The 17401-nt window shown below is 43.8% G+C and overlaps 1 protein-coding gene across 1 annotated transcript in view; it reads right to left on the reverse strand.

The window, feature by feature from the left end:
* Positions 1-17401, reverse strand: part of LOC126157085 (maltase A3-like) — a 109296-nt gene that overhangs the window by 16867 nt on the left and 75028 nt on the right. The window contains exons 7-8 of the mRNA XM_049916355.1: positions 13364-13571; positions 4684-4876 (exon numbers count right to left, since the gene is read on the reverse strand). Of these exons, the coding sequence (XP_049772312.1) occupies positions 4684-4876; positions 13364-13571 (401 nt within the window). The remainder of the gene's footprint in view (positions 1-4683; positions 4877-13363; positions 13572-17401) is intronic.

Consider the following 17401-nt stretch of genomic DNA (forward strand, 5'->3'; position numbering starts at 1 on the left):
CAAAATGTACTCTAAATAAACTCATATAATTTGTATTTATTGTTTTCGCAATTCAATAGACCTGTTATGTTATTCGCTTGATAGAAATGTATATAAAATAATAGGGAGGTAGGCAGTATTTAGTAAGAGCTCTAAAATTTGCTCCAATACATAGCACTTTAAATTTAATCTGCAAATCCAAACAGGAACTACTACGGAAAGGAAATCGACCGTTCGTGCAAGTCACAATATCTATTGCCGTCTGATAGTTATCACATATTGTGAGTGTAGCCAGCAAGATTCTTACTGCTACTAGAAAATAGTGTCGAGCGTGTCTGTGCTTACGCACTCCTCAGGTTCCTTTTATATTTACCGTAAATTTTCAGTAGCCGTTGCAAAATGATTTTCTTGGAAACCAGTAAAGAAATACCTTGGATCAACTACACCTGACCGCACGTCCCGATCAGCTTAGTTTCACTTCCAGTAAAAATATTCCTCTAAATTCTCTTCCCTAATCTATTTGTTTATTTTTCTTTCTCTCCTCGAAATGGTCCTTGCATATTTCTGCGCCTTGGTTGTTGAGAAACCATCACTTTTTGCACGGTTTTCGCATTAAAGGTCAATGTCTCACCTCCTTCAGTCAAAACTTACAATATACACAGATTACTTTTTACATTTACTATACAATAAGGTGCGTTGCTTCAATTACAACAGTGGGATCCGAAATGCTAAAATACATATGTTTCTATGTTCTCCTACACTATTACTGTATCTAACATATTATTCATTTCTTACGACTATGGCCACTGGGCCTTGCTAGACTGATGCTGTAAACTGCGACCATTGAAATTAGCGTCAAAAATGGTCGAGGAAGATACGGTAATTCCCTTGCCCGAACATCGCAACGTATCCTTCAGGTAAAAGAGCCGAGGGCTCTTATTCGTATTTTACTTTATACACTGACGGAAAAATAACACAAGAAATAATTACTATAGAGTAATGAAATTTCGGGAATACATTTGTGTAGGTAAGTATTTAAGTGATTAACACGGCAAGATCACCGGTTAATGTAACCATAAGAAAAGCTATTGCAAATGTGAAATGTTCGTACATTAATAACCGGTGTAAGCGCCACAATGTTAAATGCAAATATGCAAACGTGCAAGCGTCGTGTTGTACAGATGCCGGATGTCTATTTGTGGGAAGATTTCCATGCCTATAGCACTCGGTCGGTCAATACGTAGACGGTTACTGCCGTTTGGGGATGATGCTGGAGTTGTCGTCCGATGATGCCCCATATCTGTTCAGTTGGGGACAGATCTGGTGCAGGCAAAGGCAACATCTCGACACTCTGTAGAGCATGTTGAGTTACAACAGCGGCGTCCAGACGAGAGTTATCCTGTTGGAAAGCACCCCCTGGAACGCTGTTTACGAATGGCACTGACGTACAAATTTGCGACAGGTCCGCGGGACAAGCACGGGAGTGCTCCTGCAGCCATATCAAATAGCACTCCAGATTAGCCAGCCAGTGTGTCCGAGCGGCTCTAGGCGCTTCAGTCTGGAACCGCGCGACCGCTACGGTCGAAGGTTCGAATCCTGCCTCGGGCATAGATGTGTGTGATGTCCTTAGGTTAGTTAGGTTTAAGTAGTTCTAGGGGACTGATGACCTCAGATGTTAAGTCCCATAGTGCTCAGAGCCATTTGAACCACTTGAACCCCAGATTATAGCTCCAGGTATAGGTCCAATGTGTCTGGCGCGCAGACTGATTGCAGGTTCTCAACTGGCCTTCTTCTGCCTAACAGAGGGCTAAGACTGGCACCTAGGCAGAATCACACAAGGATGCTCCACCCTGCCCTCCAATGAGCATTCGCTTGACACCACTCAAGTCACAATTGGCGACGGTTTGGGGTCAGTAGCATGCAAGCGCAGGGAGTTTGGCTCGAAGCTATACTTGAAGTAACTGTTGATACTTTGGCGTCACTTTGTTGCCACCTGCTGCTCAGATTGTTGCTGCAGATGGAGTCTCCATCGCCAGAACCATACGCGAACACTATGGTATGCCCTCTCGGTGGAGCCACGTGGCCGTCCCCAGCCCGGTCTTCGTGCAACCGTACATTGTCGTGACTACCGTTCCCAGCTACCATGTACAGTGGCTGTTTCCTGCCCAGTCTTTCTGCACGATCGCAGAAGGAACATTCAACTTGTCGTAGTCCTATTACAAGCCTCGTTCAAATTCGGTGCAGTATTGATAATGGCGTTTTTGTCGCTTTCAAGGCATTCTTAACTAACATGAACTCATCACGTCCAACCACAAAGGTTACTAACGTTCACTACCGTTACGGACTGTGTATAATGCGAACCTGATTTGCGTCCTCAAAGTGGTGCTACTAGCTCCATTCATACGGGACTGGCGCGGAAACTAAAGAGAAACCATTTTTCCGGTTTTGAAACGGTCTATCAACTTTACCTTAGTTCACACATCCCCTTCTTGGTATTCCGAGTTTTTCCCCGCCAGTATAGAATCTACTGATGAAACGCACAGGAGATGTCCGAAAGAGAACTACATTGACGACGTTTTTACATTCGGAAGTGATCATAAGTTACTTTAGTTTTAATGCAATCAAAAATCCATTCAGTTCAACCGATTGTAGCTCAACGTTTAGTGCAAAAATCGCTGGTGATTCCAAATCAACGATGACATTTTTCGGATTCCATTCAGGCGTATTCTCCATCACATCGCGGAAAAAACTCTTTTCCTTTCTTAGGTAATAATTCAGAGGCCACCGTACAGATGTTTGTTTCATTCTTTGGTTTTCCAAAGTCTGTGTATTTGAGAGAAATGACGAATTGCTGACAGTCGTTGACACTTCCATGCCGAACCGATAAGCATACACAAGGTGGAACAATTCAACGCTACGGAAGTTAAGAGTTGTACTAAGAGTGAATGTTCATCCCCTGTAGTGGAAGAGGCTTTTTCCGTGTGCCGGGGAACAGTGACTCGTAGAGAGCGTTCTCGGTGGACGAGGACCCTCGGGGTGCCTGTAGGCCGTGACTCAGTGGGCAGCTAGTGACGAATGGCATCGCATTGTTTTCAGCAATGATTTGTAGATCTTGGCTACTCGAGGTGATCGTCGGCGAGTATGCCGGCAACCTGGGGAGGGGTTCCAATGTTTTGGAGAGGCATAGCAGTGTTATTCCTGACATCATGGTGTACACGACTAGTAATGATTGAAGGAAATCTGACGCCACACCTGTACGTCATGTGTTAACTTTCATGCGACAGCATCATGGAGCCATTTTCGTTAGGATATGCTCGCAAACACACGTATGTTTCTGTGAACTGTTTCTGTTACGTCTAGGGTAAAAACTGTAGAGGAAGACAGAGATTGGAATATATCCAGCAAATGTGTGTGAAGTCCTAAGGGACCAAACTGCTGAGGTCATCGGTCCCTAGACGTATACACTACTTAAACTAACTTATGCTAAGAACAACACATACACTCATTCCCGAGGGAGGACTCGAACCTCCGGCGGGAGGGGCTGCGCAATCCGTGACATGGCGCTTAAAACCGCAAGGCCACTCCTCGCGGGCGTAGGTTGCAAGAGCTACTCTGAGATGAAGAGGCTGGCACAGGAGAGGAATTCATGGCGGACCGCATCAAACCAGTCAGAAGACTGAAGACTCAAAAAAAAAAAAAAAAAAAAAAAAAAAAAAAAAAAAAAAAAAAGTCGAGGTACTCTTACGTCCAGCAACATTCTTAGATCGGTTCCCAATAGAACATGTGTGGGACCAGCCTGGGCATCTAGTCCTCCGAATGCCAGTATCCGGCATATTGAGGACAAGTTACAACAGTTGTGGACCAGCTTGTTTCAGGAGAGGATATGATGCTTATATGACACCCTTCCCAACCGAATCGGTGCATGCTTGCGTGGCAGAGGGTGTGCAACATCCTATTGATAAGTGGGCTCATGTTCTCAGGTTTTTGTAAATCACTGAAACGACATCAATACACTCTGAGCCCTGAAGTTTCATTTCGTTTGCCGCTCTCCTTTGGGTGTTTTTCTTTTTTCGTCAAGCACCTTATTTTGGTTGACTTGTCTTAGCTCCTGTGCATAAAATTCTTAAAGAATAATTTAGAAATTGGTGGCCTCTAGGTTATTAGACAAATGAAACTTCTATTTCATAAGGTCGCCAGTTGTAAGCTACGGATGTGAAACATGGACGCTAACAAGTGCTGATTAGCACCAGTTCAGGATGTTTCAACGAAGGATCCTGCCTAAGAGCTATGGTACAGTTCAGAATGAAGAATGAGCTTGATCGCCTCATGTAAGGAGCTGACATTATAAGAACAATAAAACGTAGGAGAATAACCTGGCTTGAACATCTCCTTAGGATGGATACTGGTCGAACAACGAAAAAGGTTTTTAAATTGAGGCCAATTGGTAGAAGACAGAAAGGCCACGAAACTGGTCGATGTAGAAGAAGATATAAAATGTCTCGGAGTTAGAGGATGGCGAAGAATTGCGCTGGTGAATGAAGAATGGAGGAAACTTGTTGAAGAGGCTAAGACCCATGCCGGGTTCTAACACCATGAAAAGAAAAGTAACTGGAGGAGGTAATTGGATTGCTTGGTAACTAGACTGCCTGCACAGTTGGGTCATCGTGTTCACCGGACTGAAAGGATGCTCTGCTGTGTCCTTACCTGGCGACAGCGAGGGCGCTGCCCAGAGCAACGGTGGAAACGTCTCCTTCCTGTACGACGGGTTCCTCGCGCATGCGCACCAGCTGCTGGTAGACGTGGTAATGGCTGCGCTCGGCCGCCTTCTGTGCCGCCAGGTTGAGCGTCACGTAGTTGGGGTTCACGGGCAGCCACGTCGTCGCGTTGTCCGAGAAACCTGCAGGCACAAACTAGCTGCAGCGTCACACAGGTCCTCCATGAAAGTTCTCAGTGCAGCGGTTCTGTACACTATTAGCCATTAAAACTGCAGCACCAAGAAGGGTAACAAAATAGTTTTGTGCGTAAATATTATAATAGCAAGAATACATGATTAAAACTGTAAATGGTTTGGAGGAAAATATGTTGGATAATTTAGCACACAGACCTGCCACTTCGGGTAGCAACAATGTATGATACAATCACAAAACACTTTGCAATAGCAAATAAGTTTCGTAGCTCTGTTTTTACATGGCTAGTCAAGTTAAGTCGGGTACTGTTGAAGGTATTAGATTAGGAAAAGAGACACTTAAAGTAGTAAAGGTGTTTTGCTATTTGGGGAGCAAAATAACTGATGATGGTCGAAGTAGAGAGGATATAAAATGTAGACTGGCAATGGCAAGGAAAGCGTTTCTGAAGAAGAGAAATTTGTTAACATCGAGTATAGATTTAAGTGTCAGGAAGTCATTTCTGAAAGTATTTGTATGGAGTGTAGCCATGTATGGAGGTGAAACATGGACGGTAAATAGTTTGGACAAGAAGAGAATAGAAGCTTTTGAAATGTGGTGCTACAGAAGAATGCTGAAGATTAGATGGGTAGATCACATAACTAATGAGGAAGTACTGAATAGGATTGGGGAGAAGAGAAGTTTGTGGCACAACTTGACCAGAAGAAGGGATCGGTTGGTAGGACATCAAGGGATCACCAATTTAGTATTGGAAGGCAGCGTGGAGGGTAAAAATCGTAGAGGGAGACCAAGATATGAGTACACTAAGCAGATTCAGAAGGATGTAGGTTGCAGTAGGTACTGGGAGATGAAGAAGCTTGCACAGGATAGAGTAGCATGGAGAGCTGCATCAAACCAGTCTCAGGACTGAAGACAACAACAACAACAACAGAGGCTTCTGAAGGAAGATTCTTGAATTCGGTGAGGCGGACCACAGCAGCTGCGTTCCAAGAAGCCTGGATGGTCTTGGGGCTTTAAAATCCCATCTGGATTTGTGGGTTAGTAGGACTGCTAGGCTGAAAGTTGGCCTGGTTCCGTTGTCCACACTTTGGCACGGGCCTTCAGGTTCCCTGAGAATTGCTGCAGTCACGAACTGCACGCCCTATAGACTGATGCAAACATGTGAAAAGCCATTTTGGCGTCTCCAGTGCGGGCAAATTTCTGTATGTTACGTTCCGGATACTGTCATCCATTTAGACAGGTCAGTAGCATCGGCACTGTGACGTGGATGTCTGAGCTGATGACTGACTTCACAGCAAATACTGAGTACCAAGCTTTGGTTAGTTAACTGGCGTACGGTGAGCGATGTGGGTTTTGTTAGATAAACGAGTTCTGAGACCATAGGGCTTCAAGTAAGCAGTCATTTCAGTCACAGATATGTGAACTGATATTCACTTTTTTGTTCAAAATATAAATGGTAAAGTATGCAATTGTGACACAAACCTGAGAAAATAAATTCGTGCAATAATGATTAGGATTGTTTTCATTTCTGTCCTACAATTGTCATGGTCAGGCGACCCTGGTAAACAAATAAATACGACCAGCTTCCTTTGCATAGCTAAATTGTTTTCTCACTATGGCGGTGTTCCATTGTAAAAAACACAGGTGCCCTTCTTGGAACATTTAATTTGTGCTGTAGAAAATTTACACCATTAATGTTTAATGAGAATTGCTCTCATCTGCATTTACCACAATGTTCAGTTCACAGAGAGTTTCAGGAAGTGCAACAAATGCAATTGGTTAAACGTTATACAAGGCGTTCATTAGCTTGTGTAACGTTTCTGTGTTGAGTATGTAAGTAGGTAGTTTGCACACTCCACGGCTGAGTCCCAGCATGTCATTCACACACAGGCATAAGGGAAGTTAACTTCAAATGGCTGTAGCACGACTGGGTATCGAGTCAATCTGAGCTTTGATGACAGATACTGGTCCAACCGAATGCCAAAGTTCATCAGCTGCAGTTCCTACCGACTGGTGATATGACAGTCACTCAGCATTGCATGACCAAGAATCTTCAGTCACAGTTGAAAGCCCTACGATCGAGGGAGGTCAGGATAGCACTGGCGACAAAGAGTCATACACTATCTTGTTGGAAGATACAGGGTGTTTCAAAAATGACCGGTATATTTGAAACGGCAATACAAACTAAACGAGCAGCGATAGAAATACACCGTTTGTTGCAATATGCTTGGGACAACAGTACATTTTCAGGCAGACAAACTTTCGAAATTACAGTAGTTACAATTTTCAACAACAGATGGCGCTGCGGTCTGGGAAACTCTATAGTACGATATTTTCCACATATCCACCATGCGTAGCAATAATATGGCGTAGTCTCTGAATGAAATTACCCGAAACCTTTTACAACGTGTCTGGCGGAATGGCTTCACATGCAGATGAGATGTACTGCTTCAGCTGTTCAATTGTTTCTGGATTCTGGCGGTACACCTGGTCTTTCAAGTGTCCCCACAGAAAGAAGTCACAGGGGTTCGTGTCTGGCGAATAGGGAGGCCAATCCACGCCGCCTCCTGTATGTTTCGGATAGCCCAAAGCAATCACACGATCATCGAAATATTCATTCAGGAAATTTAAGACGTCGGCCGTGCGATGTGGCCGGGCACCATCTTGCATAAACCACGAGGTGTTCGCAGTGTCGTCTAAGGCAGTTTGTACCGCCACAAATTCACGAAGAATGTCCAGATAGCGTGATGCAGTAATCGTTTCGGATCTGAAAAATGGGCCAATGATTCCTTTGGAAGAAATGGCGGCCCAGACCAGTACTTTTTGAGGATGCAGGGACGATGGGACTGCAACATGGGGCTTTTCGGTTCCCCATATGCGCCAGTTCTGTTTATTGACGAAGCCGTCCAGGTAAAAATAAGCTTCGTCAGTAAACCAAATGCTGCCCACATGCATATCGCCGTCATCAATCCTGTGCACTATATCGTTAGCGAATGTCTCTCGTGCAGCAATGGTAGCGGCGCTGAGGGGTTGCTGCGTTTGAATTTTGTATGGATAGAGGTGTAAACTCTGGCGCATGAAACGATACGTGGACGATGGCGTCATTTGGACCGCAGCTGCAACATGGCGAACGGAAACCCGAGGCCGCTGTTGGATCACCTGCTGCACTAGCTGTGCCTTGCCCTCTGTGGTTGCCGTACGCGGTCGCCCTACCTTTCCAGCACGTTCATCCGTCACGTTCCGTTGAAATTTGTCAAACAGATCCTTTATTGTATCGCTTTTCGGTCCTTTGGTTACATTAAACCTCCGTTGAAAACTTCGTCTTGTTGCAACAACACTGTGTTCTAGGCGGTGGAATTCCAACACCAGAAAAATCCTCTGTTCTAAGGAATAAACCATGTTGTCCACAGCACACTTGCACGTTGTGAACAGCACACGCTTACAGCAGAAAGACGACGTACAGAATGGCGCACCCACAGACTGCGTTGTCTTCTATAACTTTCACATCACTTGCAGCGCCATCTGTTGTTGAAAATTGTAACTACTGTAATTTCGAAAGTTTGTCCGCCTGAAAATGTACTGGTGTCCCAAGCATATTGCAACAAACGGTGTATTTCTATCGCTGCTCGTTTAGTTTGTATTGCCGTTTCAAATATACCGGTCATTTTTGAAACACCCTGTATCATCACATATGGTGCAAATGTCTCTGAGCACTATCAACTCAACTTCTGAGGTCATCAGCTCCCTAGAACTTAGACCTACTTAAACCTAACTAGCGTAAGGACATCACACACATCCATGCCCGACGCATGATTCGAACCTGCGACCGTAGCGGTCGCGCGGTTCCAGACTGAAGCGCCTAGAACCGCTTGGCAACTCCGTCCGGCAAGGTATCATCACAGAGCTCTCGAAGATTGGGCACAGCCACCTGTTTTAACACATCAGAAATATAACGCCTGCTGCCCTATGCTGTGTGAACGAGAGGTGATCGTGTTGTGTATCCAACGGCAACCCAATTCATCTCACCAAGTGATGGGCCCATATGATAATGGCGTCTGCAATCCCATAGTTTTCACTATCCTCAGAGCCTCTACACATGGATGTGTCCATCTTGATACTGTACACGGAACCGTAACTCTTCTGAAAAGACGACTTGGAACCTTTCCTGTGCCCAGTGTTGTCGTTGGTGCACCACAGTCGGACCGCCTGCGTCTGTTGCCGCATCAAGGCAAGCAGCAACAATGGTCGCCGTACTGACAGTCATCGCACTGTTTATGCTTGTCTTGCTACAGACAATCCCGTTTCCGGACTCAGGGTACGTGGCGTAGCTCTAAAACCCTGCATCGCCAAACAACAAGATATGTTTTCTCCTGGGCGATAGTCCCATCGGTTTACTAAGATCTTGTATACCGTCATTTATGACCTACTGAACCAATACAGCCCATTGAGCAATGAGAGTGCCAAATCGTAGGAAGTGGCTTTCATAGAACAAGGCAGATAGTAGACACGTGTAAGCAGTTGACTCTCACCTAACGATCCCTGACTACGATCTGCATGTAGAGATGCAGTCAACTTTGACATTTTGATGTGCTTCTGTAGTGTCTGCAGCAGGCTGAGTACCGATATACTCTGAAGAGTCAAAGAAACTGGTACTCCTACCTAATATCGAAAATGTTCAAACGTGTGTTAAATCTTATGGGACTTAACTGCTAAGGTCATCAGTCCCTAAGCTTACACACTACTTAACCTAAATTATCCTAAGGACAAACACACACACCCATGCCCGAGGGAAGACTCGAACCTCCGCCGGGACCAGCCGCACAGTCCGTAACTTCAGCGCCTTAGACCGCTCGGCTAATCCCGCGCGGCTACCTAATATCGTATAGGGCTCCTACGAGCACGCTGAAGTGCCGGAACACAAAGTGGCATGGGATCGAGTAATGTCTGAAGTATTGCTGGAAGGAACTGACACCATGAACGCTGCAATGTTGTCCATAAATCTGAAAGAGTACGACGGGGTAGTGATCTCTTCTGAACAGCACGTTGCAAGGCATCCCAGATATGCTCAATAATGTTCATGTCTGGGAAGTTTGGTGGCCATCAGAAGTGTTTAAACTCAGCAGAGTGTTCCTGGAGCCACTCTGCGTCAATTCTGGACGTGTGCCGTGTCGCATTGTCCTGCTGGAATTGCCAAAGTCTGTGGGAATGGACAATGGACATGAAAGAATGCAGGTGATCAGACAGGATGCTTACATACGTGTCGCCTGTCAGAGTCGTATCTAGACGTATCAGCGATCCCATATCACTCCAACTGCACACGCCCCACACCATTACAGTGCCTCCACCAACTTGAACAGTCCCTGCTGATATGCAGGGCCCATGGATTCATGAGACTGTCTCAATACCCGTACACGTCCATCCACTCGATACAATTTGAAACGAGACTCGTCCGACCAGGCAACTTGCTTGCAGACGTCAACAGTCCGATGTCGGTGTTGACGGGCCAGTCGAGGCGTAAAGCTTTGTGTCGTGCAGTCATCAACGGTACAGGAGGGGCCTTGGCTCAGAAAGCCCATTTCGATGATGTTTCGTTGAATGGTTACGCACGCTGACACTTGTTGATGGCCCAGTGTTGACATACGTTGCTATTTGCGGAACGATTGCACTTCTGTCGCGTTGAACGATCCTCTTCAGTCGCCGTTGGTCCCTTTCTTGCGGGATCTTTTTCATGCCGCAGCGATGTCGGAGATTTGATGAGTTACCGTATTCCTGATGTGGCCATTCGAGAAAATCCCTACTTCGTCCGTACCTCGGAGGTGGTGTGTCCCATAGCTCGTCCACCGACTATAATACCACGTTCAGACTCACTTAAATCTTGATAACCTCCCATTATAGCAGCAGTAACGAATCTAACAACTGCGCCAGACACTTGTTGTCTTACATATGCGTTGGCGACGGCAGCACCGTATTCTGCCTATTTACATATCTCTGTAGTTGAATATGCAAGCCTATACCAGTTTCTTTGGCGCTTCATTATATATATGCACTGGATGTCTGTCCTAAGAGTATTCCATTATCTCTGATGTTTCGGCCGACACATTTCGTTTGCTCAGTGTACATATCGAATCGCTGCAAACTAATACAGCATACCACTTTAATGGGACGCCCAGTGTCAAGGGAATTTTCAATTTACACACTAAATTACAAATTTTGTTTTCATTTCCTACATATGCGTAACAAGAACAGTGAAACACAAAGAGCTTGCCCCATCTCATGGTTTGCCCTGCCCAGTACTGTTTGCTACCACCATGCAGCAGTGCTACTCACTTACTGCTGGAGTAATAGTTATTCTTCGTTTTTTCTCAGTATGCATGTTAATACAAGTCGCTAAACAGAGTATCGGACTAGGGCAGATCCTGATGGTGTAAACAGCGACGCCACTGAACAGAGGATGACTGGAAGAGAGTGATTTGGAGTGATTGATCAAAAATCCGATGGAAGGGTTTGGATTTGGTGAATGTCTGAAGAACGTTACCTGCCCCACGTGTAGTGCCAACAGCAATGTAAGGAGGAGGTGGCGTCACAGAATGAAGGTGTTTCTGTGTTTAGTGTGTGGTCCCCTTTTGCGCTTAAGAAAACATTAATGCAGTATGTATTACATACAGTAGAGAAATAGGAGACGTTTGTATGTGGCAACATGACAATGCACCCTGTCATATAGGAGCAGATGTGAGGCAATGGTTTGTGGACAGTCGCATTCGTGAAATGGAGTTGCGTGCCCAGAGTCCCAACCTGAACGCCTTTAGGAAGAGTTAAAACGGGGTCCTCGCTCCAGACCCCAGCGTCCAAAATCAATACCTGTTTTCGGTTCTTGAGGAAGAATGGGCTGTCAGCCCTCAACAGACATTCTTAAAGAGAAGAGGCGACGCGCCCGCTACTTGTTGTTGTTGTGGTCTTCAGTCCTGAGACTGGTTTGATGCAGCTCTCCATGCTACTCTATCCTGTGCAAGCTTCTTCATCTCCCAGTACGTACTGCAGCCTACATCCTTCTGAATCTGCTTAGTGTATTCATCTCTTGGTCTCCCCCTACGATTTTTACCCTCCACGCTGCCCTCCAATACTAAATTGATGATCCATTGATGCCTCAGAACATGTCCTGCCAACCGATCCCTTCTTCTGGTCAAGTTGTGCCACAAACTTCTCTTCTCCCCAATCCTATTCAATACTTCCTCATTAGTTATGTGATCTACCCATCTAATCTTCAGCATCCTTCTGTAGCACCACATTTCGAAAGCTTCTATTCTCTTCTTGTCCAAACTATTTACCGTCCATGTTTCACTTCCATACATGGCTACACTCCATACAAATACTTTCAGAAAAGACTTCCTGACACTTAAATCTATACCCGATGTTAACAAATTTCTCTTCTTCACAAACGCTTTCCTTGCCATTGCCAGTCTACATTTTATATCCTCTCTACTTCGACCATCATCAGTTATTTTGCTCCCCAAATAGCAAAACTCCTTTACTACTTTAAGTGTCTCATTTCCTAATCTAATACCCTCAACATCACCCGACTTAATTCGACTACATTCCATTATCCTCGTTTTGCTTTTGTTGATGTTCATCTTATATCCTCCCTTCAAGACACCATCCATTCCGTTCAACTGCTCTTCCAAGTCCTTTGCTGTCTCTGACAGAATTACAATGTCATCGGCGAACCTCAAAGTTTTTATTTCTTCTCCATGGATTTTAATACCTACTCCGAATTTTTCTTTTGTTTCCTTTACTGCTTGCTCAATACACAGATTGAATAACATCGGGGAGAGGCTACAACCCTGTCTTACTCCCTTCCCAACCACTGCTTCCCTTTCATGTCCCTCGACTCTTATAACTGCCATCTGGTTTCTGTACAAATTGTAAATAGCCTTTCGCTCCCTGTATTTTACCCCTGCCACCTTTAGAATTTGAAAGAGAGTATTCCAGTCAACATTGTCAAAAGCTTTCTCTAAGTCTACAAATGCTAGAAACGTAGGTTTGCCTTTCCTTAATCTTTCTTCTAAGATAAGTCGTAAGGTCAGTATTGCCTCACGTGTTCCAGTATTTCTACGGAATCCAAACTGATCTTCCCCGAGGTCGGTTTCTACTAGTTTTTCCATTCGTCTGCAAAGAATTCGTGTTAGTATTTTGCAGCTGTGGCTTATTAAACTGATTGTGCGGTAATTTTCACATCTGTCAACACCTGATGTCCCTTAATAGCTGTCTGTATAGTTTTGACCAGATAGTGTAAAGACTAAAAATGTGACTGGTCCGATAGGCTTTGCACACCAACTACCAACTGTATGTCCCCTATTTGGGAGGACGTGAGTGTGAGTAACCACGTGTGCCTGGTCTTTACCGCACCTACAAGTGGAAAGCAACATAGAGTGCTTGAGGTAGATAAGCTGAGAACAGACCTCTCTCCTGAGTGAGACGCCTACCTGCGCTGGTGGAGTTGTCCCACTGGTAGGGCGTCCGCTCGTAGTCGCGCTCCTCGCTGGTCTGGAAGTCCCTGTAGTCCTCCATGCCGATCTCCTCGCCGTTGTAGGAGACGGCGGTGCCGGGCAGCAGCGCCAGCAGCATGTTCATGCCGTCCACCAGCTCCACGCCCACCCGCGACGCCACGCGAGACTTGTCGTGGTTGCCGGCCTGTGGTGGGCACGCCGGTAAAACGGACTGTTCACTCTAGAACTGATCTTTCACTCTGCAGCGTTGTGTGCGCTATTTTGTTTAAAACTGTATGACGGAGCGGAAATCGAACCCAGAACTTCTGCAATGTAAGCGCTACTCCCGTAAGTGGTGCAGGAAAACTTGTTAGAAGTTTGGAAGGTAAGAGAGACGTACTGACCGAAGTAAAACTATCAGGGCAGGTCGTTTGTCGTGCCTGGATAGCTCAGCCGGTAAGAGCATTTTGCCGAAAAAGGGAAAGGTACTGGTTTAGAGTCCCGATGCGGCACACAGCTTTAAATTAACTGGAAGTTTCATTCCAGTCTTCATTCACTAATAATGTTCCATCAATCTTGTTATGAAGGGTATTGTAAAATGGAATGAATAGAAACAATGGTTAAATAGAAACAATACTTCCAAAAATGTTCTGTGCTATCTTTTCAGAAGATTAATAAGAATGTCATTCAAAGAACTGTCTTTCTAGGTTCGGTAGTAAAACACACTAATAGAGAAATATGAGGTTCAAAGTTGGCGACATTGTCAGTTTATGGTTTTTTATGACAGACATTGGATGAGGTGCTTAATTTCTTTGAATTTGTTTGTAAGTACCTACCTAGAATTGTGTTGTTTCAATTAAGTATATGTTAAGGAAATTCGTAATCCCATTTCTTTAACCAAAACTTCAGTTTGAAGTATAATTCAATATGACTTGCGTTTCAGCTAATGGCAAATGTAGGGTTGTGTTTTCGCAATCTGTAGGAAGGACAGAAACAATTATCTGTGTTTCTTCAGGAGAAGACCAAGAATTTGATGAAAATGGAGAACCATCTGGCACTGTTCTCAACTCAAGACATTAGCCTGTGATTAAAGTAGGGCAGAAAAGCAAGGAGTCATGTAGATAGTATACACGTAAAATCTGTTATTTTTAATGCAAAAGTAATGTCGAAGAAAGAAAGAAAAACGAGGCTGATTAAACACGTTAACGGGCATGGACTCATTTTTTTAGTAAGGGAAATGTTGTTCGAAAGCTCTTCGTTTCTTCTGTGGATACGATTTGTAGGTTCAAAGACATCATTCTTAAACATCATGTCAGTGGCTTAAGGTATTAACAAGCAAATCAAGTTCATTAATTTGATGTTACAATAAAATAATTATATTTAACAATATTTATTTGGAAAACAGAATAAAAAGCCACAATTCATGCAATACTTTTATTTTTTGTACCGAATAAATCTGTTTTGAACCAGATACATTTTCTGTATTATTCCAAAGTTCCAAAAGAGATTTTGGCATGTTCGTATTCAACCCAAAGGCCAATAAATATAAAAATAATTGTATTACCACTGGTGTTCTGTTCATGCCTCTATGTGGGGCGTATATAATTTTATGCTGCAAAAGCGTGATCTAGGCCTCAAACCTAATTATGAATTTAAAGTTAGGCGAAAGACCTATAATCACAATTTTGAGTCTCATATTTCTTTTTAAAATTATCACTTTCTTTTTTTAAAGTTAAAAACTGTTTCTGATCACCCCATTTTACGGTAATACACAGAGCAGTCGGGCGAGTCAAATTGTACATTAACAGGAAGAACCAGCGTCAGGAGGCTGTTTCTATAAAGTATGTTAACAACAAATAAAGAAACTAAAAACTAAACTCCACCCAAATTCACCACGAAGTCCCAACGGTACAGACCGGCTGCTGTGTCACCCTCAGCCCACAGGCGTCACTGGATGCGAATATGGGGGAGCATGCGATCACCACCCCGCTCTTCCGGCCGTGTGTCAGTTTACGAGACCGGAGCCGTTACTTCTGAATCAAGTAGCCCCTAAGTTTGCCTCACAAGGGCTGAGTGCATCCCGTTTGCCAACAGCTCTCGGCAGACTGGATGGTCACTCATCCAAGTGCTAACTTAGGCCGACAGCGCTTAACTTCGGTGTTCTGACGGGAACCGTTGTTACCACTGCAGCAAGACCGTATGTTAACAACTAATAGTAATTAATAATTTCTTGTGGCTCAGTGGGCGGATATAAGACTTTCAGTTGGGCGCTACTGCGGCAACTTGTGTTTCCATAGGTATGGGGACCTACATTTAAACGTCGACTCCGAATGACCCGTCGTTCCTAGGGATTGCTCACATGGTTGAGAGGTGAAGATTACGTTAAAGGCAAATTGAAAATTTTTGTGTCCGCCCGGGATTCGATCCCGTGACCTATGAGTTTCCAGCAACGCGTTTGACCACTAGTCACCAGGCCCGACGAAAATTAATTGTTATCACCGATACTCCACTTAGCTGATAATTATGGGGAGTACTATTAGAATACATTATACGAGGGCTATCCACAAAGTACATTACGTTTTGAAATTAAAAATAAATAAAGTGTTGGAATTTTTTTTATTATATACAGATGAAAGTCACACTTAAATACTACTTTTCCACATAGTTGCCATTTAAATTAAGGCACTTATCGTAGCGATGGACGAGCTTGGAAATTCCTTCGTCGTAAAATTCGGCCGCCTGCGCCTTCAACCACGTGGTTAACTCTTCTTGAAGCTGTGCGTCGTCATCAAAACGCTGCATAGCCAACCACTTCTTCATTGCTGGGAATAAGTGGAAGTCGCTCGGTGCCAGGTCGGGACTGTACGGCGGATGAGGAAACAACTCCCACTTAAAAGATTCGAGAACTTCACGAGTGGCATTTGCCTTGTGGGCCCGGGCGTTGTCGTAAATCAGCAAGATCTTTGAGCCAAACTTTCATTTGCGCTTGTTTTGTATTGCTCTTCTGAGGTTGTGCAGAGTTTGGCAATATCTTTGAGAGTTTATTGTAATGCCTCTTTCCAGGAAATCCACAAAAATCACACCTTTTCTGTCCCAAAAGAAGAGGTAACCACGTGGTTGAAGGCGCAGGAGGCCGGATTTTACGACGAAGGAATTTCCAAGATCATCCGTCGCTACGATAAGTGTCTTAATTTAAATGGCAACTATGTAGAAAAGTAGTATTTAAGTGTGGCTTTCATGTGTATATAATAAAAAAAATTTCCAATTATTTACTTTTAATTCCAAAACGTAATGTACTTTGTGGATAGCCCTCGTACATGATTTTGTAAAACAGGAAAAAAAGTACGAGTATGGAAAAAAGGCAGCGTTGCTCGTCGTTTTATGCTAAACAGTTCTTTTTATCTAATACTTCAGACAAAGCAAATGTGTAGCTGTACAAAGACCACTTATGTTGACTTGAATACCAGGCTGAAGTATAGGAATGCTTGTATAATAAAAACACGAAAAAAGACGCTTAAGTTTTAAAACAGATTGTGAAAACGAAGCAAGTGTTCACAATACAAAATATACACGTTCGTACTAGAGAGATGATATTCTAAAATCTGTCAGAAGGTGTGACGTAAAATTAGATCATATAACTGAAGATGTCTTGTCTTATACAACTTTGTTTTATTACTGGTAAAAAGGAAATCCCTGTCTAGAGCCAGTTCATTATTATTATTTTCATTACTAGTTTAGGTCATCTGAACAGATGATCTGCAGATGTGAAACTACCGTTGCAAATGTCAGTTTGTCTGAAAGAATAACGTTACGTTACATCCTAATCTTTTCTTTTTTAGATATGAAGATGACCTGTGCAGATGCCTAAATCGGTAACCAAAATAGTAAATATATTGATCAAGACAATGTTTTGTTTCATTAAATTTGAACTGGTTATATGGCAAAGGAATTGTGCAGCAAACGTTGTAGGGAAGTACATGAAGATGAAAGGAACTACTATGTGGGATACATACAGAAAATAAATGGCAATCAACA

The sequence above is a fragment of the Schistocerca cancellata genome, chromosome 1, assembly GCF_023864275.1.
Source record: "Schistocerca cancellata isolate TAMUIC-IGC-003103 chromosome 1, iqSchCanc2.1, whole genome shotgun sequence".
NCBI lineage: Eukaryota > Metazoa > Arthropoda > Insecta > Orthoptera > Acrididae > Schistocerca > Schistocerca cancellata.